The sequence below is a fragment of the Ammospiza caudacuta genome, chromosome Z, assembly GCF_027887145.1.
Source record: "Ammospiza caudacuta isolate bAmmCau1 chromosome Z, bAmmCau1.pri, whole genome shotgun sequence".
NCBI lineage: Eukaryota > Metazoa > Chordata > Aves > Passeriformes > Passerellidae > Ammospiza > Ammospiza caudacuta.
In genome coordinates this window covers 76,842,148-76,868,115 of record NC_080632.1, presented here as the reverse complement: position 1 = coordinate 76,868,115, position 25,968 = coordinate 76,842,148, and the positions used below count along the sequence as shown (strand labels likewise).

Genomic DNA, 25,968 nt, shown 5'->3' with positions numbered 1-25,968 from the left:
TTAAAACATTATTTTAAGCAAATATAATTACAGCTCAGTGCATTGAACGCAGAAGTTTTGTAAGAGATATTTTGAAGTAAATAAAAACCTTACCTCCACCTCCTCAAAGAGGATGAGCCGCACCAGCACAATGTGAATTGCATTGCCAATGCTTGGATCATGGAACAACCCTGTGACCTGTGCCAGAGCCAGGAGACATGAGATTAACTGATTCCTCTACAGTAGAACACAACTTCAGAGAGAAAATACATTTGCTTCTAGCATACTGTTGATCTGGGGATTGGTTTGCTTTTTAAATTCTCAAATCATTGAAAATTTACTGAAATTCAAAAATATGACAACTACTGCAAAGGCTAACTCTGCCTAATGAATGATGATACAGCCTTTGGCTAAAGCTACTAAGCTAAAGAGCAAAAGCCCAAACAAGATTAAAAAGATTCAAAAATCTTTGAGTTCATAAAAAATACTAGCAGAAAGGAACACATCTATAGTAATACAACACTGACGGAAAGGTACATTCAGGGTGCAAATAAACCAGCATATCAAATTGTCCTGTTTTAAATAAACAGGATCCTCTCACAAAAAAGCAAATTTAGTCAGTACTAGGCAAAGAGAAATTATTTGAATAATGGCTACTCTTGTGTTCTCGGAGTACAGGAAAGGATGAGAAGTACAAAAGCAAAGATAACAACTCCATTCAAAAAAGACTCCACATAAAAAGCAACAAGAACTGAACTCAGCAAAAATGTGACCCAATTGTTATAAACATCATCAAAATGTTGAATTAGGCAGGAGGAAAAGGAATCAGAGCAGAAGATAATCACAATGTATCTATACATATCTATGTGTGACCTATGCCATCTATCACAGGAAATACGGATGAACAAAATGGAATGTCTTTGGGTCAAAACTGTTATGGAGAAGATCACTAAAGGAGAAATACCAAAATGAAGTAGAAATTGTGTTTACAGAGGTCTGATTTGGATATGGATCTTTTTCAAGGTACTCTACTGAAAATTGAAACATTCTAAATAACCCTAATATCTAAGGTCAGACTGTCGAGTCTTGTTTGTTCCTGAACCTGGTAATGACTGGGTTTTATTCCAGGCACTTTTCCCTGTGTGGACAAAACCTCACGTGCTCAAACAACCTTTGCACCTGTTTATTCAGGCTCATTGCCTCAGCAGCAAGTTGGGGCACAGCTGGGAACATACTGTATAAAGTCACAGGACAGATCAGTCACCATGGCTAGAATTACACTCTGATTACCTCCACAAATATTGCACATTTTCATGATAACCAGACAGAACGCATCCTCAATGTACTCTCAAGCTCAATATCTACCATGATACACATAATATTGATAACAGGTATTAATAACAGAAGGCATATCTATGGGTAGATGTTATGGCTTTTCCCAGGACCACTTTTACTTGGAAACTTGCCACAAAGGAAAGCATTTGAAGTTCAACTTTTCTTTATTCCAATGTGAACTTTGTACTCCAAGGATACTTATCTGGAAAAAAAAAAGCTGTGTTGGCTTCAACTGGGACAGTTAACTTCCTTCATAATAGTTCATATGTTGCTGTTTGGATTTATGACCAAAACAGTAACAAGCTGGTTTAAAAAAAGCTAAAATGGTTTGCAAAGTGACTACAATTTCCAGCAGGCTCCCTGTGTACCTTTCTCATCCACAAATATGTGAAAGAATTTATCTACTTAAAACCTGTAGAATTTCTCTCTGCCATTGTCAAAAATCTGAAATCACTGAGAAATAGGTTCCAAGGGAGACAGAATTTCAGTGAAAAGAAAGCTAGTGCTAGCATTTACAGCTATGAGACTTATCTCGCATAAATCTAGAGAAAAATTGTGCCTACACAAAATACAAAGTAAAAAATTACTTAAAAATAGAGTTTCAATTCATATATATTAATGATACTACGCTTTTCTCCATGAGCAACACTGCAGACCGGTTAGAAGATCAGCAGCATAATCAAATTCAGGTTTGCTTCATTTGCCTACCCACAAACCCCAAAACATTGCACATACCATATTCATTATGGTGAGGATATATGACTCCACATGGTCACTCCCATGATATTCAACCATTTTGCTGTCTGCCACCACAAGTGTCTCCACCCATCGCTCCTTGCTGACAGAGCGCCGGGAAACCCTCCTGGCAGCTGCGTGGTTTTGTTCCCATCTCTCCCTCCGATGCTGCTGCTGTTTGAAAAAGCTGTGGGTATCTGGAAGAGCAAAAAGCAATTCTGTCTTGAAAATATTTTCAAGCTTGAACTGTATGGCTGTAAAACTTACAGCATGATATTAGCTGGAAGGGACTTTTCTGGCTGCCACCCGCCTGACCCACTGCAGAGGCAACTCCAAAGGCACACCAGACTACCAAGGGCGCTGCCCAGTGAAATTCTGAATTTCCTGAGACGGATTAAACACGCACCAAAAAGTCACTCCACTCAAACACAAGGGATTAACATTGTGAGAGAGAGCCAAGCTAAAAAAAAGTTGAATTGGGGATGCCCTTTTCAAGGAGTTTCTCTCCTGTGGTTTGGATCTAACCTCTCCAAAGACATCAGCTGATAGTTTAAGATAAGGGACATGCTTTCTTCAAAGGAGATCATTTTCCCATTAGGATGGCACATTAAGTCCAATACATTCTTGGCACATCCAAGAATGCCTTGTTCTGTGCATGGAGAATATCCGTGACAAGTGGGGACATTTGACCAGCAGGTGTCATCTAAATACCAGCAGGGCAGCCATGGCATCCCTGCCTGCTGCCATCCTGCCCAATGACAGGACAGACACTGCTTCCACTCTAATTTTGGGATCTGTGCATCTAATGCTTTTCAGGAAGAAGTCTCTGCTCTGTAGGGTTGCTAGCAACCTTGCGCTGTGTTCAGTGGGGGAAATGCCTCTCCACTCACTCTAGCTTGGAATGCCAGCTGTACATGTTACCAGGGAAATACCAGCAACTTAAATAATGTAGGGCCTAAAAACCAAATGAGATGCCAGTTTTACAGCAACTGCTGGCATTCTTCCAACCCATGCCCCTGAGAAATGCTACTACAGTGGTGGGATTTCCTGAGTCCTACAAAGGATCAGGAGCACTTGTCTCTGTTACATGTACTGCAGTAGTCCCTTGTCATCTCACTCATGAAAGATGTCCTAATTCCAGATGGGGCACATCCACAGGCCAGAAAGGCAGCTTTAAGTGCTTACAGCCTTTCCAGAATCACCTCCATGACTGTGGGGCAGGGGACAGTTATCCAACATCACCTCCATGTCCAGTTCCCAGTGCTGAGGAGCAGCTACCCAGACACTCTGCCCTTGAAGAATGGATGACCTGGCAGCTGGGTCCCTTCACACCAGCTACACCTTTGTCATGAATGAGCTGTTTGCCCTTCAGATCCAAGCACAGACAGAACAATCACAGCATCTTGTGTACCTAACAAAACGTGGCACCACTGGATGTGCGTATCTCTTGGTGTAAAAGATGGTTTATATATTCAGGTTTTCAGAAAAGTGTTCTCTGACGTAAGCCTGAAAGATGCCTCAATCCTGATAACACATAATGTGCGCAATTGAAATTTGCCACATTAATAAACAAAATAACACCGACCACATTTAGAACTGAGCCACCGTGCTCAAGTGTCCTGCACACGACAGCAGTGAGCTATCAGTGCTATAACCTGCACCCTAACCCCACTAACCCCCACTGCAGCACCACTCCAGCTGTCTCCCTCAATCTCTGTTCAGTTACAGCAATCATCTCCCCAATGAGGGGCTATTTATGAGCTGGTATTCATTAACCTCCCTTGCACATTTGCACATTTTTCAGCATTCTTATTTCTATGAAGCACAGTTCTCATTATCTACATTTTTAAGGGTTTTGTGCTGAGAAAAACCTTCCCCACAGCTATCTGAACAAAAAACTCCGTTGAAACTGCTGGTTAAGTGCTTTGTTTATGGCCAAATAAAATCTCAGGCCAGCTGTCAGGTTTTCTGTTTACAGCTAGCAAAAAGTATTGTTAATTGTCTGGGCAGCTGATAGCAGTGGAGGTAAAAATGTTTAAAGTCATAGGGACTGCAGTGGTGAACAGCCCTCAGGGAAATGTTTGGAGTCCTGGTTAAGAATGAGGCCCTGTTTTGTATGAAACTCTGAGAAGCGGTGAAAATGAATGCCAGATAGCCAGAGGATTCTGCAGAAAGAACTCTCCTCAGTGATGGACCACCTCCTGTGCAGGGTGTGTCACCTGGGGAGGTGACATCTAAGGATGGATCCCCACTGTGTGACGTCTCCTGGCAGCTTTTTTAGTTAAAAAGCAGAGAGGATAACCTCTTGAGCCACACTAAAATACAGGCAGCTACAAAGGACAGTTCTACTTCTGCCTTTATGTCTCTCCAAATTTTGACTGTCTCTTTTAACCATCCAGCTGTGAAGTTAAATAACTTTACCTTCAATGAGAAAAGTGTTACAAGGGATTTCAGATTTACTGAGAAATCACAGGTACCCTGTTGTCCAGGCATGGAAGTCTTGACTGGGAGTCCACCAGTTCAGGACTATCCAAGAAGCAAGGAATGGCCTGACACTAGGAACAGTGCTGCCTGGGGGAAACCTCTTTTCCATCATAACTCCAGAGCACAGCTCATTCCACAAGAAACAGAAGGGAGAAAGGGGGCACTCCTACCCTGAGGGTCTCCATGGATTTCTGAAGAAGAGGTATAACACAGACAGGAATAGTGCTGGAGTCCTTAGGAACAGAAAAGGAATGTAGTGCTGAGAGAGTAGCCAGGACAGTGTAAGACTAAACAAAAGCAAGGCTGGTAAGAGATTCAGGTAACAAACTACATGAAATTCAAGCAGCAACACTCAGAAGTTTCTAGCTGTTGTGGGAGATAATTTTGCAGATGTGAAGCTTTCATTACAAAAACTCATGCAGCCCAACAAGTAACATACCATGTCCCAACATGGATATGTGATATCCAGATATTTGACTGCATAATCAGAAGCAACAGTGTAGATTACAACATTTCATCAGCTTCTAGATAGAAATGGCTGATAAACTTCAGCAAAATGGTTGGGTTTTAAGATCAAATTCCAAATTATTTTTAGTGAAAATAAAAACATCCCTTGAAACTACCCTACAAATCGTACTTGACTAACAACAACATAAAAGGCCCTTAACTTTCAGTTACTAGGAAAGATTTTGAGTTATCTGTAAGATTCACCCATATAAGAAAAAAAGCAGTATTGCACAAGCTTCTTCAGGACAGTTTAAAGCTGCGTGGTTTGTGTATATAAAAAAAAGCTCTACCCTCTAACAAATCAATTTAATTTTTCATCAGGTGACAACATTCTTTGCCAGTCCTCTGTAAGAAAGTACCTTTCTAATCGTTAACTATAGATGATCTCACTTTAAAAACCTCCACCAAAGTTCTTCTTCACTTAGAATAACTCACCCATTCAAAATGAGCTTGATTGTTAAGCAGTTAATGTCCGCTTGTCTTTTACCACTCCAAATTCCTTAAAAGAGCAAACATGACTCACCTCACTTAAAGGCATTATGTGAGATTTCCATAAAACAAGCTTTTTCCCACTTTGTTTGCTGCTGGTACTTCTCAAGGAAGAATGCAGCATAGAGTGCAGCACAAGGGGACCTCCAGGTGCTAACTACACATCGCCAGCCTTCAATGTCTTTGGAGGTACACAGGGCTTTGCAGAAGCAAGGGGAAAATGTCTGGAAGTTCCCAGAAGAGGAGGATTATTGAGTTGTAGAGGAGAACTCTCCAAGTGAAGACTGTCACACAAAATGATTTGTGTCTTCACTTTCTACTTTCAGCTCCCTTCCCTTTGCGCAAGAGCTCTGTCATTTTTGCCACTCTTATACTGTTCACAGTCAAAATACTACAAGCCCAGAGAGGAGGTGTGAATGATGCTAGACGAATAAATTCCACACTGTTCATAACTTGCTACATATGACTCTTTCAAAACCCTTCACTTTGTTCTAAGACATGCCTTTAGTTTAAGTATTAACAAAATGATACCGTTTAGGGGTGAGTTTTTCAAGAGGTCAATAAACTGTGTTGAAGCACAGTCACTGCACAAGCGATACTCTCTCTCACTCATAACAAAGCGAGCAACTTCCATAGCTGATCTACTTACTACTACTAGCTACTACTTATTACCACTAGCGAGAACTTGCTAATTGCTTACAAATCAAATGCAGTGAGCAATCCTCTTCCCTGTTCCCCTCCTGAAATACACAACGTAGTTTTCTATAGACAGGATCTGACAAAACTAAGTCTGGATGATGACAATGTGAGAGTAAGGACTCACATGCCATAATGGGAAAATTGGTGTAAAAATGGAAGCGAGCGTGTGAATTTAAAACTGAACAGATAACCAAACCATGTGTTTTTACAAGCATTTCTAAAACAGGACAAGCTAAGACACAAATGCTTTCTGAGTGTGAAGAAGTGTTCACACAGGAAACTATTACAACTCCTTAATCACATACAAGCCCATGCTGACAACCCCCAGGTCCCAGCAAAAACAAGCAAAGAGAAAGCAAGCTTACAACTCAGCAAGGTTTGTTTAACTTTGACATTCCTGCTGTCAAAAACACGGCGTATCAAACAGTGAAGTCACACCACTCTGAAGTAGAATGAAGCTAAAACTGGACCTGTCTTGACTGATGCATTTAGTCAGATACTGCTGCTGAGTGTCTGCTGCTCATTACCACTCAGGCTGTACAGATGGAATGATAGATGCACTGGGCATCAGGAGGTACACAGAGAACAATATCGTGAGAGACATATGCCTGAAGTTGCCAGTGCTCTGCATCAAAGATTGTCCTTCTGACTGAATGTTCTTATTTTTTTACTTAGGAATTAAACCCAAGACAATAAGGGACAATTAAAAATTGTATCTGTGTCAGATGTGTTCCTAGGAGTACATTACTCCATGTAATTTGAACTTTCCATGTTCATTCATTTGGCAACTTTAGTGTCTGGTACCTCTTATTTTAGTGAAAACATTAATGAAATGGATTAGAAATGACATTTCTATGAATTAATCTAGCTCTTGGTAAAATGGCATCTCAAGACAATTTAACTTGCAGCACAATTCTATTAAATTTTAAAGAAAAACAAGTATCATCTAAAACAAAATACACTCACTGTGAAACAAATTTGCAGATTACAAACTCCCAATGAATTATATCTATGTAATAATGTCTCTTGCCAAATAACTTAAGAACTGCTAACCTAAAAATAATAGAGAAATGCAGTTTTGAGGTACCATTATGATGAAAATGAGAATTAAAACATACAGGCTTTATTAATAATCTTTCTCTTTTTATGTCTCTCTAAAAACTCATTCACAGAAAATTTATGCAGAAAACCTTGGAGTGATATCTTAAAGTAGTTGTCTCTGCATTGTGTTTATCTGATTTTCAGTTTGGTTTTCCAAATAGTATCCAGGAGCTCTTGAATCAGACTCCAAGAATTTCTGTTCCATATTTTTGTTCCAAAAAATTATGTTCCATAAATTTAATTAATGTAATAATGAAAAAAACCCCAAACTGGTTACATGCTGGCAATCAGAGGTCACCAACCAGCTGCAGTCAGGACCAAGAACAAGGGTAAAAGGCTACAATGTCTTATTCATTACCACAAAGACAGGGACATGCTGGAGAGTTTCCAGAGAAGGGTAATGAGGCTGGGGAAGGGTCTGGAACACAAATCTGACAAGGAGCAGCTGAGGAAGCTGAAGGTGTTTATCCTGGAGAAAAGAAGGCTCAGGGGGACCCCATCACCCTTTACAACTCCCTGACAGGAGTGTGTGGCCAGGTGGGAGGTGGTCTCTTCTCCCAGGTAGGGAGAAGTTCCTAAGGGACTAGGGACAGGATGAGAGGAAATGGCCTCAAGCTGAGCAAGCAGAAGTTCAGGTTGTGTATTAGGGACAAGTTCTCCAAAAGGCATTCCAAGCACTGGAAGAAGCCCAGGGCAGCGGTATTCAAAAATAAGTAGATGTTGGCACATAGGGACATGGTTTACTGGTGGACTTGGCACTGTTGGAATAACAGTTGGACTCAATGATCTTAGAGGTCTCTTCCAACCTAAAAGATTCTGTGACTCTGTTCCCTTAGCTTTATGCTGAAGGTAAGATTGTGCTGGCACTAGGGAACTCAGCAGTGAAAGAAAGTGCTGAAACATTCAAAGGGTACATATTTTATGGGGCTTCATGGATAGGAAGCGAGTTATGAACCAGCGGGATTCAGAAATTGACAGCACAGGCCTCTGGAGTGCCCAATAGTTCTTGAAGATCACTTAAGGGATTTTCACAAAGGCACTCATTGCAGGCTGCCCTAATGCCAAGCTCCAACAGCTGGTAAGGCCATAGGAATGGAAGACAGAGCACCAAGGCAAGGAAAGGTGCCAGAAAAAATCTCCAACAATTATGCTGGAAGAAGCAAAGAACAAGAAGGGACTACTAAAGATTGTAATTCCAAGGATTTGAGCACTGTGAATGCTTTACATGGAAGGTTTGCTCTTTAAAAGTGTCTCACACAACAGAGAATGTGGTTTTCAAGCTGTGAAGATTGCAACCAGCCTCTAAATGGACTGGAGGCAGCTCAAAGGGGCCTCCACCTACTGGCTTTAATAAGTTTGTGAGTATAGCAGCAGGCTGGGTGCTGTGCCACAAGGACTGGGGAGAGTCATTTCTCTTGCACAAAAGCAACTTGAGCCTCTTATAGCATTCATAGGAAAGTTCACCAGACCAATTGAATGTAAGCCCAATAAGCATTAGCAGTCATCTCCTCATGAAAGAGTAACTGAGAATAATCACATTTGATTCATGGATTCTAAGTAAACTTGTGCATTTCCTTTTACTTCAGAAATTGGCAGCTCCATTTTTATCAGACAACAAAGCCCCTACAGCACTGATACCTATCAAATCCTAATATGAAGAAACATTTTGTTCTGTGCCAAACAGAATCAGAAGCTGAAGAGTAGCAAAGGAGACAGCTATGACAGCATAATTCTCTGCTCTGAACTGTAATGTGCTTTCTTCCCCACTGGTCCATCCTCAGCCAGGCTTTCCTGAGATTTTACCAGGGATAAACTGATGCGGAACTGAAGGGGAGAACTTGGGTTTCCCCATGCAGAAAAACAAGAGGCTTCTGCTCACACGTGCTTTCTTGTTCAGCTCATAGAATCTAAGAACAGCCCTCTGCAAAGACCTCAGTATGTCACTGCCCCTCCTTGGAGAGGACAGAATGCTGCTCGATACACCCACGGGGCCCATACTGGCTTTCAGCAATAACCAAGGAAGGTCTTCCTCCACACAGGCACCCTTGGCAAAATGCTCCCTGTAATATCCTCTTCATGCCAAAACCAGTATGTTTAAAGGGCTTAAGGAGTACAGGTGCCTGTTTCAAACACTGTCAAGGCCACAGATGGAACTTGCTATAAGATAAATCACCACAGTGAGAACCTGAATTAAGCACAGAAGAGAGGAATTTGGAAGGTGCTATTCCAGGCCTGGAGGCAGGATCTGGTTAGCACATTGTGGTTAACACATCCGGACAAAAATTCCTCCTGTGGCAAATGGTGGAAAAGGAAACACCTGCTCATCCACTTATCACCCCAAGTTGTGGGAACACCATCTGCGACCATCCTGTGGCTCCCTGGAACTTGGGCTGTAGGAAAGTGGTACTCCAGGACGCCAGGTGAAGAAGGACCAAGGGGATGGTGCTCACTCCACAGGTGCTGACTATCTTCTGCTTGATCTCACCCTCCTTCATCCCTTCTACTTCTCTCTATTTCTCTACCTCACATTAATTGTTAAATAAGATCCAGACTGTTAACTTCAGCACATAGTCTTGTTTGCACCTTCATTCAGGCAGAAACATCTCTCACAAATCAGATTTTAACACACCCCCAGCACTGTTTTGCCTGCTTATGCTACCCCATTCAGAATCCCAAATTTAAGTGGGTTTAAGGACCTCCTCTAGGCCCCCAAGACCCAACCTGTGCACCACAGGAACTCCTCACTGGCTCATCATTTCTCTTCAAGTTAATAAAGCAGAATCAGCCACTTGCATCTCTCTGTGCTTGCAAATGATGAGTGCAGAGCCAGCTGGGACCAGCTGCTCCTGCCTCCTCTCCAGGAGGGATAGGAAGGAAGTCAGAGGCAAACACACAGAGGCAGCACAGCACAGCTGGGCGATGCTACCACTTCTGTGATTACCAGGCTGCTGAGTGGTCCCAGAAGAGGATGCAGCCTCCCTGCACTCTGAGACACCGCTCCAGCTCACAGCTTCACCCTCACAAAAGCTGAATCTCAGCAGTTTGGTTAGAAACTATGTGTGAAAGGCACGGCTGATGAACTAAAGCTATTTCACGTCATCCCACGACTGAACTATTCCTTGTCCTGATCTTACAGCACTCTTCTGCACCTCCTTCCCTAAGCGCACATCTTCCTTTCCCAAAACACCAAACAATACTCCTCACTGAATACTTGGCAGGTTCCAGCTCAGCTGTGACCCCCAGGAGTCCAAGCATCTGAGCCCCTCACACCATTCTCAGGCCAACTCTCTTTCAGATGTCAGCACTCTCTGCCCTGACGCCTCCACTGTGCTCAGACTCATTCTGGGCCAAAGACAGCATGGAAAGTGCTGTTCAGCTCATCCCCCAGGAATCTCCAAACAGCTCTAAGAGTCAAAACCAGCAAGCAGATAGCTGTGCCTGTCAGACCTGCTGTGACAGCGTGAATGTCCATGGCAGAGGCACAGCCCAGCCATTCCTCTCAGCAGTCAGGATCTGGCTGCTGTGAGCAAGAGATGGAGAAAATTTGATGTACTCACAAAGAGAGCTGTATGCTACTTGGCTGCCATGCCAAAGAACACTGGAGTATTTCAGTGATTAGCACAAACATGATCTCATTGTGTGGGAACAGTGGTGAACATGAATATCCACAGTGTTCCACAATGAGAACAAATGCCAGCTCAGCACTTGCCTTATATATAAAGAAGTTACATGGTGAACCAGAATACACATTGTAGAGTATACCACAGGCATCTTTTAAATACAATTTCTCAGGCAAAGTTATTAAAGATCATGTCTTTATGTTCACCATATAAACTGACTGATTTTGCAGCTATTTTATATGTTTACAGTGTCAGGTTTCTGCCACATATTCTGGCATTGGATTAGTATTGGATTGTGTATTTTATCATTCAGTTAGTCAAATACACTCACATTTATAAGAAATAAAAGTTTCTAGTTCAGCCTTCAAAAAGTACGGCTTTGACTGTGACATATTTCAAACAATCTCTTTCAAGATGTTAACAGAGAGGTTACTGAATATGCACATGCAAAGGAATTGGGGAGCCTAGTTGAAACTATCCCCACTATTACCCCGTTACTTTTTGGAACTGCCACCACAAAAACATAGGCCAGATTTCAAGACAGATTTATCTACTGTAACTCCCTCAGATGTAAAAATAAGTCAATAATTCAGAATAAAACACACGGATTTGAGAGAGTTCTCCAGTTGTAACATGGTAGTCCAGTTACGAAGCCCTAGATAGAAATATATCATTTCAAGTCTAAGCATAAAGCAGATAAAATTATTTTTTTCTTTTTAAAATGGTTCCAGATAGAAGTTTGTCTTTGTACTTGCAGATTTGACTGACTAAGAAATAATCTGACCTCACTGACTAAATATTTATGTATGTATGAGGATGCATTTTCTTACATAAATTAACAAGGCATCCAGTAAAATAAACATGCGGTTATTTCACTGAGCACTTGTAATGAGAATTTCCTGGGCTTACAATCAATAGGTTAAAAATTGTCAGTTAGCTGCCCTGAAAATCTGACTTATAACACAAAAAGGCGGGAGAATGTTGAAAAAATAATCTAGATTAAACTTCCCCCCTTTTTCCAGCATCTTATCTAAAGTCTATTAAGTAGGAAGACAGATCCCTGCTTTTTTCAGAACTAACCTGAAGGTATTCTCTATGTCAGCTGTAGAAGCACCTGTAGTACAGCAAAGAAAATATATCATACAATTTGTTAGCAAAACACACAGAGGGACAAGAAGGTGGAAGAAATGTACTCTAAAACCAAATATAAAGCATTTGCAGCACTACCCATAACTTTTAAACAAAACTATTTCAGTCATCCAAGTACAGAAGGTCCATTATGGTCCCTTTACAAATTGCCAGATTTTATTTTAGTGCTGCATTTCAGCATTTTATTTAGCTTATTGGTATAAACACATTGCTTTTCACATTTTTTTTCTCAAAAATATTTTTTTCACAGTTAATAGGTAGTGTGCACTAAAAGGACTTGAGAGTGATTCTAAAAGCTAGAAAGCAAGACAGTAATAAGTGTTCTACAAATGCTCTGAAACTCATGGGAAAAACAGGTGTCCTTGGCTTTTAGTGAAGCGAAGATGAGATTTGGCACTTACATCAGCCATTTTATGTGTTATTGACATTCTCAGGATTTCTCCAATGATCCCATTCTACAAACTGTACCTGCTCATTAATTCACTAAGGCTAAATTTATGGAACCTGTTGCAGCACAACAGGCATGGCCCAGCAGACAGGCTGAAACAAAACAGAATTCAGGCCATGGTGCCAGTTCCATGTGAGAATCAAAGAAAAATACCCTTTTCTGAGACTCCCATATGGCCAGAGCAATCTCAGCTGTGCTCCCTGCAGCCTTCACCCCCAGCAGCTTTTGCACCCCCACTGCAAAACCCTCTCTACACACAGGATGCTCAGCTCTCCCCTTTGTTCTCTTCGTGCAAAGCAGCAAGCTGGTTGCTAACTGCAAGCTCAGAAAGTTCTGCAGATCCAGAAGAAACAGCACCTCCATGCTGAGGAGGGCATGTAAACCACATATTGGACCACAAAGTGTGATTAGAGAGCAAATAAAGCAGAGCTGTGCTTCCAAAGCAAAGGGTAATCCAACAGGGTCTGGCAAACACATTTTATCTGACAGCTACATCTGCCTCACCCCGTCCACTCTGTCTCTGTCACCATCCTGCTCTCACCTCAGGATCTTAGAAATAGGGCAGTACCAAATCAATTTCTGTAGCAAGACCCAAGCCTGAAAGAGAGGCATCTCTAACCACTTCATCTGCTACCACTGAGTTTTACTACCTAAAAACCTTAAAAATTACAAATCACTCTAAAGATGCCAATTGATAGTAACATTCAGAAATCATTTACTAGAACTAACAGAGCAAGCAAATAGGTAATGCCATTTGTTTTATAACAGAACTAATTAGCTGTTCTAATAGACTGCATAAGCCCTTAGGCTTGACTCGTAATGTCACATTTACAAGACTTAAATTTCAACTGCTCTTTCCCCCTTGCTTTTCTGAAATTATGAAGAAAACAGCACTTTTCCCAGACATCACTCAAAGCTATCATGACTTATTTTCATTATGAAAGGGCTGTGAGGAGCAAGATGAGCATGAGCCAATATGTATAAACAAGGGTGAAGGCTGGAGAGAATGCCTGGATCCTATTCCTTGCCTCATCAGCCATCCTTAGAAACATCCAAAATAAATACACATTTCCATAAAATACTGTAGGCCGTTCAGTCCTCTTGGCACCCTCATATGAAATGAAATTTGAAAGGAAGATGGGAAAGGGGAGAGCACTGACTAACAGGTATCAACTTTAGTAAAATTCTGAGCTCCATTTTCTCCATCTCCCACTCTTTTTGCACCTATCTGAAGACCTTCATGCTTGAGGTATGCTGCAGACACAGAGGCCACGTTCTCAAGAAAGCACCTCATCAAATAAACATTCCCTGCACCAAAGTTCATTTTTCATCAACAACAGCTACTATAGTTCACTCATAATTCCTGAAACTTGACATCTCAGTTTTAAATGTTCAAACCACAGTTCAAGAAGTGAAAAGTACCCCAAGTAAATTAAAGCATAATGTCTGTGATGTGGAGAGAAACAGTTATAGAAAGACAAACAGAATTGTCTTCGAAGTGGTAGTTATACAACGGCTTTTAATTAGTTTGGTTTTGGATGAGATTACTAAAAAAAATAAGAGAAAGGCAATCTGGAATTAATCCTGAAACTTATATCCTGAACTTATATTCTTTCAAGGTTTGATATGATATCACTCTTATAACACTGCTTATGCTATAACCTTCTTATCCCTGGGCTTACACAAAAGAGTTCATTTGGCCTTTCTCTGGACCAGCTGTTGTTTTTTCCATTCCATTTCTCCACTGCCTTTAAAATACCAATCACACCAGTGTGCTCAAAGAAAAAAGCATTTTGAGGGGCCTCCTTGTCCCTGGCTGAGGCCAAATGTCTTAACTATCAGATGATGTTACTAAGCAATACAGCCTTCAAAGGCTCAGGCTCAGCCCCAACCCTGCTGTGCCTCTGCTACAAACATCAGCACTTAAAGCACAGCTCCTGCAGATGAGAACATCCCCCCTGAAGAAGGGAAGGGGTTGGTCAGTCACCAAAATGAATTCTGCTAATATCTTGAAAATCTTAGGCACACACTGTTAACATTTTCTATCCTTAGAAGCAAGTCCTGATAACAACATTATCCAGCTTCACAACATTTTGAGATGACTGTTGAGGTTCTCCTGTTCCAAGCTGGGAAAAGATTTCATTTGTCTGACTGAGCCCCTGAAGAGGCACCTGTACACAGACAACAGACATTGAGCAGGGACAGACTGGATCCTGCAGCTGCGGGGAGCTGACAGAGGCATCTGCAAACTCCTAGAAGGAGCAAGGGGAGGAACAGCATAGATATCATCTCAGGGGAGGCAGCCAACAGCACCTCTGACGTGAGAGGTTAATAACTCCTGCCACCAGCTTGCATGAGCTACCCTGCTGGGGTAACACCAGCTTCAGGTGAGCTGTGTCCACTCAGCTCTTTGTGAATACCACTGCAGGGCTAAAGGATGTTTCCAATTTTAGCCAGAGTTTTAAGGGTGACTTTTTCTTTTTATTCCAATTTCCTATTAGAGACTGACTGTCAGAGGCACTATAACCTGTTGGATGTCATAAGCCCATTAGTTTATTTACACTTCTGTCATGCATGGACTGGAGGTTCACCAATAACACTAGCTTTACTTTAATTAACTGAATTCCTTGTGTTCATTACTTACAGAAAACTATGCCAGAATCCTTCACAGACAGGAGCATTGAGCGCTTCCAAACTTAAATGCCAAGGAGTTTGAAAGTGCTTGCTGAGAACTGGGTTTGAACTTTGAAATTTTTACTCCTATGGAAAGAGAATTAAACAAAGCCCTGCCAACACATTGAGCCTCTGGGGTTTTTTTTAATGACAATTTCAGTTTTTATTTGCAAAAATTCCCTGACTACTATTCTCACAAGGAAGCCTTAAGATGATAAAGGTATGTAAATGCATTGGACCAGAAAGAGGGAAAAATGCAGGTTAGCTGAAAGAAACATCCAGTTCACATTCACCAGAAAACAGTACGAATAATTATAGCTTAAGGAGGCAAAAATATACAAAAAATAGATAATTATGAACAAAACCAAGTTACAACCCTAAGCTGAGGAAGAGGTTTTTTAGTCATTAATTCCCCAATATAAAGGCTATCTCTGCTTGGACAACTTCCAGCTGCCTATCAATGTTACCAGTCCAGGCTTTGCAGGAAACTCCCTTCTTTTACTGCCCTTCTTTGCTGTGACCACCCTGACAGATGAAATTTCAACTCTCCCATCATCTTCCAGTTATTCTGAGGAAGACCTGACTGACAGAAGCATTTCACCATGGACAATGGATGCGGCTGGGATGCTGAAAAGAAAATGTGACAAAGTAGAGAGTGGTTCAGTGAGTGTTTCAGCTGGAGAACATCAGGAAAATAATGTCAAGCAAATCATACAGAAAATTACAGGAATGATCCCTTGTTGAAACCACAGTATTTGAAAGAAGAGTTTGATTCAAATCCAAAACCTCCAGAGAGCTGAAGGGAACCCAGACTGGGGGCTCAATCAACAACAGTGCAGATCAGAGAGGAAGGATCTTGATTCAGCTTATTTTAAAGTTCGGGCAGGCAAGAAACTTGCTGCTAATTTCAACTTTGGCAGAATGGGAGACAGGCTGACATTGTGTTTTAATTGTGTTTTAAAAGTATTTAAAATATGAAAATATCTCTGCAGCTTCAACTCAAAAGCTGTTCTGCAAAAGAGCCAAGTATTAGACCAAAACATTTTTTACAAGAAAGAATAATAAAGGACATAAAAACTTTGGACTTTTTATTTTGCAAAAAGATTATTTCTGGGACAGTGTTTCTTGAAATTGATTAGAACAGTTTAGAAGAGACTTTCTGTAGGAGTCTAATTTATGTGTACAAAGACCTCATCACTGCTGTTTAAGGAGCATAGGAACACCTACCTTTTTTTCAGCTAAGACACATTACATGCCATTTGCTGAAGTAAGTTTAGGTTGAGTATTTGCAAGGGAAGTGATAAGTCTAAATGAGACTGTGAGAGGAAAAAAATCACTATTTTCTCCTATGGTCTTTCATAGAGAAATCTGGACATGCAAGAAAATAGTTCCACAAAATCTTCAAACAAGTGCAGTATTTAAGGGCAGCAACTAAAAACATTTTCTAGATATTTCAGCACAGCAATCTCCTGTCCACCTTTTTTTGCATAAAGATGAATTCTTTGGGATAATTCCATTTATTAGGAAAAAAAAAGTGTGTAATCTACATGTCCTTTCAGTGAACAGCATCTCTCCAGATTGTTATTTACATACAGTTTATTTCAGGACAGTACATAAATACCACAGGGGTGCAGGATATTTGTGCAGCCCAAGCAATTGTGCATGGTGTGTGATAAATGCAAATGGGGCCTCACTTATCCCTACAAAGGAGGGAGCTTACAAGTTAACTGAAGTAGTAGTGGATAGAATAAATAACCTCCCAAGTTCCTCTCATTCCCAACTAACCATAAGCCAAAACCTATGCTTAGAGGAATATTACAAATATCTCTGAAGTGCAATTGCTCCAAAGGTGTTTCCCCAAGCACACCAAATGGATCCAAGTCCAGGGACACAAAGAGTAGAGGACACAGCCACAAGCAAGGACATAGTGTTTCATGCAGAAAATCTGAACTCAGACACCTGTTTAAAGTAGGTCATCTGCAACAGGAGGCTCATCAAGGATATATGACTCCAGAGAATGTAATTCTGAACACTGAGCCAATATCAGTTCATCAGCCCCACAGAACGAGTCCAGCGCTTCTAAGAACTGGAAATCTGTCATCTGCCCTGAAATAATAAGGTAATTATAGTTTCTTATTAGAAGGGTCACAGGGAGCTTAGCATGACTGAGAAATCTGGCTCTAACCAGACTGAAGGCTGAACATCTCTGTTAATGGATGAAGTGTTCTGACCAAATTTTCAAATTCCTGCATCAGAAATGCAGCAGGAAACAAAACCAAATGCAGCTTGGCTTTCTGAGTTTTCTATTTCACCTCTGAAAATGTGGTTTACAATTATTCAAGGTCATTGTTATTCTACAAAAGTGAAAGGGATGGATGTGATATGTAACAGTTTAAAGTGTACTATTGCTCTCCGAATCAATACTGCAGCAATTCAACATTTATATTCCCAAGGCATTTGTTTACCAAATCAACTGCTAAACTCAAGAAGTGCAATAGCATCACACACAGTTTGATAAGGAAAGCTACAGGTACAGAGCAAGAGCCCAATATATTCCTCTAAGACAGTATTCTGTTAGACATGCTGAATTAAGTCAGTCTGGATGCAGACTGAGACTCCTCAATCTGATGAGCAGTTAAGGAAACTTTCAATGAAGATCTCTTCAATGGAAGAGATCACAGACTACCCTTAAAACTATATGAAAGCAAATACAGTAAGCAAGCACGGCGTAGCAAACACTTTCTTTCCAGTGGCACAGTGACTGAACAGAAAGACAGGTGAATCACAATGAAGAAAAACTTCTCTCTCCTTAACAGGTTTGATTCATATTATTTCAAAAATGGCTTGTCATAGAACTATTCAGTCTTTGAGTGAGGTAGCATGTATAGTGGTGACAAGTAACAATTATGACCTTATAACAACAATCCTGCATTGCCAGATTTTTGTTCCCCACCTCCTGCATAACACAAGCTCTTAGGGAATTCACTTTGCTTCAGTTAACAGGAGGAAGTGAAATACTGAAAGTAAAATTCCATCAGAAAAGAGAAGAAAATGAGAAAACAATCAGAGACAGGGAAAGGAGGTGCCAGTACTCTGCCAGCATTGAGCCATCTCAGGCCCTTGCTCAGCAAAAACTTCGATCCACTTGGGTAAACCTTAGTTTTGACTGTTCACTTATTTAACTGGAGAGGAAGAATGGCAGAAAATACAGTATTTTATTCCTTTTTCCTCTACCTGTACTGAGAACAACTAAAAAAAACCTCCCACGTATTCCTGAAAACCGAAAGAACGTTAGAATCTTTTGGTTTCATTCTATGAGGTTGCCTGGGGAGGGGGGGGAAGTGTTCTAATACCCATTAGCAGCAATTGTCACACTGATTGCTGTGATAAGCCAATTTCATGTTCTTTATTTCCCAGGTCCCCGTCTCTGAAATGCTTAATATTGCTGTCCACACAAGGTGGCACTCACTTTTTTCAGTTCAGTGCAAACTGTTTCAGAGATGCGGGGATACTCTGTGTTCTTCTGCAAGCTGCTTGCTAGGTTGTACCTGCTTTAAAATGGAGGTCACTCTGACTGAATGTCCCTATATGCTCTTTTTTTCATGATAAGCATCTCATAAACAGCTTAAAAGAGCCAGCTGTAGGAAGAGCCATGCAGGGAGAAAGGTGCTCCTCCCTAAACTGAGGCTGAATTATCCTCAGTTATTAAATTTCTGTGTGCCAACTTACCATCCTATGAATAATTGTCTCCATGTCCTGGAGAAACCGAGCTAATTAAGCTGAATTATAAATGATGTGATTAAATACAGGATAAACAAATACTGAGAAAATATCAGCAACTTTCTTTAGAAGCAGACAGAAGGTACAGAACCTCTACCAGGAGTTCTGAGCTTACAACCAGGAGTTCAAGCAAAGCTGCTTACAATGGCCATAATGTCCTTCTCAAACAAGAGAAGATAGGTTATCGCTTGAGAATAAAATATTGCCCTGGGTTTTCCCCCCCTCCTTCTTTCAAGTGATTAAACAAAGGATTTCAGCGTCAAAAGCCAGTATTACTAGTTCATACTGTACACTTTGCAAGCATAGAAACTGAAGAGAAGCCTTTGACAGTATCAAGTTAATCGTCAAAATGCAAGACCATAATTGAATAAAGTTCTGCAGTCAGAGGAAGTAGAACAGGTAGTAATTGTCTGAAAGAGCCTAATGGTGTTTAGATTTCTGTTAAATTAATTATGCCACCATCACTCAAAATACTTAAATTTTGAGTGATGATGGGAAAACTGTTAAAAAACAGTTTTGCACAATGTTGTTCTGCTCCTTTAACTCCGTCTCCCCTCCTCATCATTGCACACAGCAGCCAGCCTCTTCTGTCCTTTCTTTCACCCCAGCTTTATCACATCACAATTACAATTTTGGAGCAAAACTGCTCTAAATGCAAAAAAAAATAAGTTTCAAGATTTGTAACTTCTCTGCAGACAAGGAGGTGGAGGCCCATGTCAAACCCAAATTAACCCTAGCTTCAGACTGATCAAATACTTCAATGCCAAAATGATAGTAAAATATATAACCATTTTTTCTACACCTAAAGCTCCAATTAAACATTCTCAAAGATCTTTTTCAATGCCTTAAACCTTAGCTACATTTCACAGCCCTCTGCAGCAATCACCAGGTTTCAATCTGAATAAACTTAACTGCCCTCACCCTCTGAACAACAGCAACCTGTCCTTCCCTCCAGCCCAAGGCAAAGAATTCCCTCTGCTTGCAATTCCCTCCTGGTAGCAATGAAAACAAGCAGAAGAAATAGGAGGCCACTTCTTTTTCTGCAGAAGGTAGGAAAATTCCTCTTTCCTTAAATTATATCTCAGAGCACTGTCAAGCTTTTAAAATACCTATTTAGAAGAATAAAACACACCCCCAGATCCTCAGTTTCCTCTCCTGTGGGCACAAAGGATTAGAGAGGTTTTTTATAAGGCACAGGGACAGTTTTCATTTATCTTTTCTGCCACTTCTCACATGTATTTCAAATAGTGCAGTGAGACAGGTGCTAGCAGAGTCCAGTATTGTTATGCTGCTTTCAGTATTAGTAACTCAGTTCTGCATGCAGCTAATGACTGAGTCAGCTGGCATTTGCTTGAGCAGCAATGAAAGTGTGCAAAACAAACATAAGTTTTAGTTTACATAATTTACTGTGTTGATTTTTCTCCAAGTATCTGAAACTGTTAAAGACAATACCAATTACAACATAATTAATGTAATCATTGCAAGACTACAGGAAAGTCAGTGATTCTAAAACATTATTGCATGTGTACGCAAGACAAGTTGAACCCCTGACATTTATGCAGTTGTTGCCACAGTAAAACTTCTAAAAGTTGCTGTTGCACAATGCTTCTTCCAAGAGACACAGATCTTGCATAAAAGAAAAAAAAAAAACAAACCTGGAAAAAGACTGCACAGAGGATTAGCATCCTCTACCTATTCCCCCCTGCAGTAATTCCTTAACTTTGATTTTGTCTGTACAACTAGTCCTTATAGTCCTTGCCTGACAGGCAAAGTAGTTTCTGACTAAAAGATTTCTATTATCACCACTCAACTCTGTGCACTGACTCGTAAGCATGGAGGTGATTCAACTTCTTCAAGAAAAAATCATCACTAACTTTAACCTGAACATACACCAAGTGTAAGTCACAGAAATAACTCAAGTATCTTAGTTTAATTTAAAAAAGCCTAACAAACTCAGAGCTCAAATGAACAAGTGCAGACACTTTCATGATGAGTCTCAGCCCACGAGATTAAAATATTTGGTAAGACATACAATAGGCAACTCTTCTTCAGCTAAGCCCCAGCTCAGCAGTTGCTGAGAGTTGAAAACACAAAATGGAAATTAACCTATAAAACAGAATTAGTTTTTATAAGTAACTGTGAACTGCAAATTAAAAATGCTTTGCCTTGAAGGGATTCCAAAAGGCATTACTCTAAGCTATCTGTGATGTCACATAGGTGTACAAGATTTCTGGTACCAACCTCAAAAGGATGAAGTACATGAAATCCTGAAAAGGTGGCAGAGTCAACTTACTACCTTTAAATTTTATTTATGCACAAGGTATTCACTAAAGCCTAAGTAGTGAATACATTTGGCACAGAAAGCAAGAATTGTAACACTTTCCCTTTTTCTTCTGTATTTCACTTCTAACAAGAGCAACTGCTCTGGCAATGCACAGTATCAACAGAAGATGACACCGAATTCTTTCTTTCTTCTATCCCTGTTGAAAAGCTGGCTACTCAGAAATGAGATAACAAAACACAGAATGGATTGGTTTGGAAGGAACACGAAAGATCACCTAGTTTCAACTCCCTGCCATGGGCAGGGACATCTTCCACTAGAGCAGAGATCCATCCAGCCTGGCCCTGAACACTACCAGGGATGGGGCATTCACAGCTTCTCTGGGCAACTTGTTCCAGAGCTTCACCACCCTCAAGACAGAGAATTTTTTGCTAATATCTTATCTAAATCTACTCTCAGTTTAAAGCCATTTCCCCCTTTCCGTTTACTCCAAGCCCTTGTAAAAAGTCTCTCTCCATCCTTGCAGGCTCACTTCTGGTACTGGAAGGCCACAATTAGTTCACTCCAAAGCCTTTTTTTCTCCAGGGTCAAAAATGCTCCGGTCCTCTGACCATCTTGGTGTCTCCCCTCTGTGCTGGCTCCAGCAGGTCCCTGTGGTTCCTGTGCTGGGAGCCCAGGGCTGGATGCAGTGCTCCAGGTGGGTCTCAGCAGAGCAGAGCAGAGGGGCAGAATCCCCTCCCTGCCCTGCTGCCCATGGGGCTCTGAGTGCAGCCCAGGATACATAACACACAGCTTAAATGTTAAGGCATTTTGAGGATTCTATGATTGTTATACACTGTCGAACAAAGGGGAAAAATGTAATGATGGAAATGGTTTTAACCCCATACATTTCTTCACACCGATTCTTTAACTTTTATGACAGCCAAGATTTGGGTTTGGTTAAAAGCAGATATTACCTCCAAGGGCTGACTTGAAAAAAAGAAACATAATTTACAGCTGACTACTTTGTTAGTTTATAAGGCACCATCTCTGTTTGGGTGCAATATAATGAATATACTATCACCAGAAATAATTCTGTCACTTTGGAAAGAGTAACATTAGACGGAGAGTTTAAATTGACAAGTCTATTAGAGCAGACTTAGCTAATCTAAGTAATGAAGAGAAGTTATTCTCTTTTTTACAGTGTCCAGGTACAGCCAGTCTTTTTCTGTCCCATTCTGCATGACTTTGAAGAAAGATACAAGAGGCAAATGTGAGTGGTAGAAAGAAAATAAGCAGATCACACAAAGCAAGCAAACAACATGTTCCCAAGGATCTCCTATGTCCTCTCCACACTTTTAATTACTGCATGCAGATGTTATTTCATCCATATGTTATTTCATCCATAAAAGAAACCTGGAAAACAGTAGGCAAGAACAACTTCCTCATTCTTCACAGGCAAATCTAAACTAATTTCTCTTGTCTAGCCCAGCAGTCATCAGAAGGAATGAAATTTCAGGGAGCTATTTGAAATTGATACCAATATAAACATTACCTTTAGACACTCCTGTTTTTTTCAAATCCAGGGTTATTTTCTATTAAGTAGACATATTTTCACTTGATGAATAATAAAATGGAGCAGCATTCATATTAATTCTTATGGCTTCACCTTTACCTTCCCACTATCGCAGAAGACTGAGTAACTCCCTCATCAAATTTCTCACTTTTTCCCCGTTACCATTTTGCACTACCTTGGGCCAGCAAGCAAGAAGTGCACTTCAGGTCTATGACCAGAAATACAGGGGGGTCAAGCTGTTCTTTGCTTCTTTAATTTACCAAACCATATTACTCAGCAGTAAAACTTCACCAGCAGTCATGATTGGGGATTAAAAATTCCTACATTCCTCCTTTCATTTTCCATTCCTGGAAAGGAACCAACTTCTCTTGAACCACTGACCTGTGAAAGACAGGGACACATTCCTGTGTATTCTGCAGCTCTATTTGTACATACCTTGGGCCTTAGGTCATGTGAGTAATTACTGATTCATCCCTACCAATACTATGCCTTTCTTAAGTTTGGTGCAGACTCAGATCCAAGGCCTCAAACATCAGAAAGCTAACACAAAATCTGTATATATTCTTGGTGTGAAATAAATAAAGGAAATTATTTAACTAAATAAAGGAACTAATTCTGTAATTATGAGATGCCAACAACCCTCTAGACTTCCCTTCCAGCATAGTGTACTAGTTTGTCTTCATAAAAGACATGATCCTGAGTATTACTGCACCAATATTCAAGATATTTTTACTTCCACTAAAAAAATCTTGCTCTTGATGCCCTGTACTTCACTTTCAGAATAGCTAAATAAAATTCTTTAAATAATCTGCTAACAATCACAGAAAATCTAGAAATCCTAAATTTAAACCATGGACTAGACAGGAGTTGCTTTATGTTGAAGACAGAACTTGGCATGGAGTGAGAACATTTATTAAAAATAATGCTGACTGCAAATCTTTTTAGCCCAAAGCTCCTCAAGAATTCAGGTTTCAAACTCACTGAACAGTTCTGGTTGGAGAAAAATTGAGGGGTAGAAAGGATCAGTGGTGTGAAAAACATATCCCAGCAGTCATAAGGAGGATTTAACTTTTCAGAAAGGAACACAGATGGGTGGCTCCCATGGTGTTTTGATTAAGATGCTCTCATTTTGCATAATCTTTTCTAACAGAATTTTAAAAAGCCTGGCAGAAGGAAAGGCACACACCACTGGAAAATAGCTGCTTAAAAAGATTCAGAAAGCAAATAGGCTGAAATGCAGAAAAATTAGTACCATTCAGTCCACATGTTCGTTCTGTTTCCATCGGGATGGCCCGTCTTCTCCTTAAAGCATTTGGAAGGTTATCTGCACCATAGATTATATGGGGATGGGGTGTTCCCTCCTTCTGTGGATGCTTTTTAATGGGCTCAATGAAGTAATCCCCATGGGGCAGATGGAAATATCCAGTCTGAAAATAAGCACAAAAGAGTTAATCTCTTCTGTTCAGTACTAGAAGACAAAAATAAATATACCGTTCATACCACCAACCCCAAGCTTTCCTCACAAGCCAGTCATTTACACTGGAGAAATATGAACACAACAGGTTTTTAGTATTTATTCTGCTGCCTACATCTAGGCTGTTTCATACCTCACAGTCATTACAGCCCAAAGTGAAACAGAAAAAAGTATCTCCTTCCTAATAACCTGAAACTGAGTCAAAGACTCTCATATTTTTACAAAGCCAGTAAAAGGTCAAAAGATGATTTGACAAACATGATGCATGAGGAAGAGCTGCATCTTGTTCTTCTGGTGTTTTGCATCCATTCCTCAGAGATCAAGACTAGAATAGAAGCTGTTTCATAAGTGCAGATTGAAATTCTGTTCCCAGCTGCAGTCCCACAATCAATAACCCAACCCATCAGATGGGCTGGACTGTATGGCCCAACTTTGCCTCACACCATAAACCCTCACTGGCCCCTAGGCCAACACTACAATGGAAGCAATAAGAAATTTTTCATGAACTATCAAGCCATTAAGAACATCCAGGAGATCAGCTAAAAAGGCTGCAACATTTCACATGCTGAAACTTCTGTATCAGCCTCCCTGCTTTGCCTAAGCTACAGCGCCCTTGATACCCATCTGGAGCGCACAGGATCCTTTCACACCTCACTCTGCCATGATCCAGGACTCACTTCCAACCAGGCATGGCCTTGGCCCATCGTGTCTCAGCGTTTTGGCAGGGACTGCAAACACTGCAAAACCACTGTACTGCCCCTTCCATGTCAAGATATACGGAGCAATATTGAATCTAAAAGCAAAGGATCTACTGACAACCCAAACCACACTGGGGATGGGACAGGAGGCTGGGGTATTCCAGTCTTGGCTGTGTTTCCTCTTCACTTTCTTGCTGTGATCAGTGGACCCCTCTTAGCCTATTCTGGAAGAGGGAAAAAAGGGAGTAACAGTCTGTTCCTGCAGCTGCTGTATTCAAACATGGAATGGCAGACAAATTTTCAAATCTTTTTAAATATTCCAAAGACTTAGAGTTTCTCTGGATGGTTGGGAAAGCCAGTATGAGATTAAGGATATGAAAGAAATCATATGAATGGAAGAAAAGCACTCTTATGAAACTATAAAATAACCATGGGCTCTACATACAAGGAGACAAGTGGCAGCTCAGTAAAGTACCTTCTGCCTCCACACATATTGCCACAGGGCCAGTACATCCCACAGCAAACTTGTGCAAATAAATAACTGTGACTGTCATTTCACAGTTTACCTAACAGCTCTGAAGATCAGAAACTCTTTCTTTCCAATGGAAGTCAAAGCTTTAAAGCCAGAGGTTGGTGCTGGTTTGAAGCTGTGTTTATACCCCTAAAGCATCAAAGGTTCAGGACTCATAGTCACATGTGTTTGTTCATCTGGGATTTCAGCTACTGCCTGTATGGGTTTTGTTTCATTTTTAAGAAAAAAGAGATTGGGACTTCTGATTATTAAACAACATACCAAAAAATGCTTATGTTTCTTTTTAAATCATAAATCAAGGCACAGGACCAGAGCCAGACACAGAAGCATCCACATTCAAATTGGATAAAACTTTCAGGCAAGAGTGAATCCATACAGCAAGAATGCATCTGCAGTGGTCATACCAGGAGAACTGTGATGTGGCTTTCC

At 40.6% G+C, this 25,968-nt stretch overlaps 1 protein-coding gene across 1 annotated transcript in view; it reads right to left on the bottom strand.

The window, feature by feature from the left end:
- Window positions 1-25,968, bottom strand: part of ADAMTS12 (ADAM metallopeptidase with thrombospondin type 1 motif 12) — a 142,392-nt gene that overhangs the window by 66,358 nt on the left and 50,066 nt on the right. The window contains exons 3-5 of the mRNA XM_058823783.1: window positions 24,088-24,262; window positions 2,050-2,246; window positions 94-177 (exon numbers count right to left, since the gene is read on the bottom strand). Of these exons, the coding sequence (XP_058679766.1) occupies window positions 94-177; window positions 2,050-2,246; window positions 24,088-24,262 (456 nt within the window). The remainder of the gene's footprint in view (window positions 1-93; window positions 178-2,049; window positions 2,247-24,087; window positions 24,263-25,968) is intronic.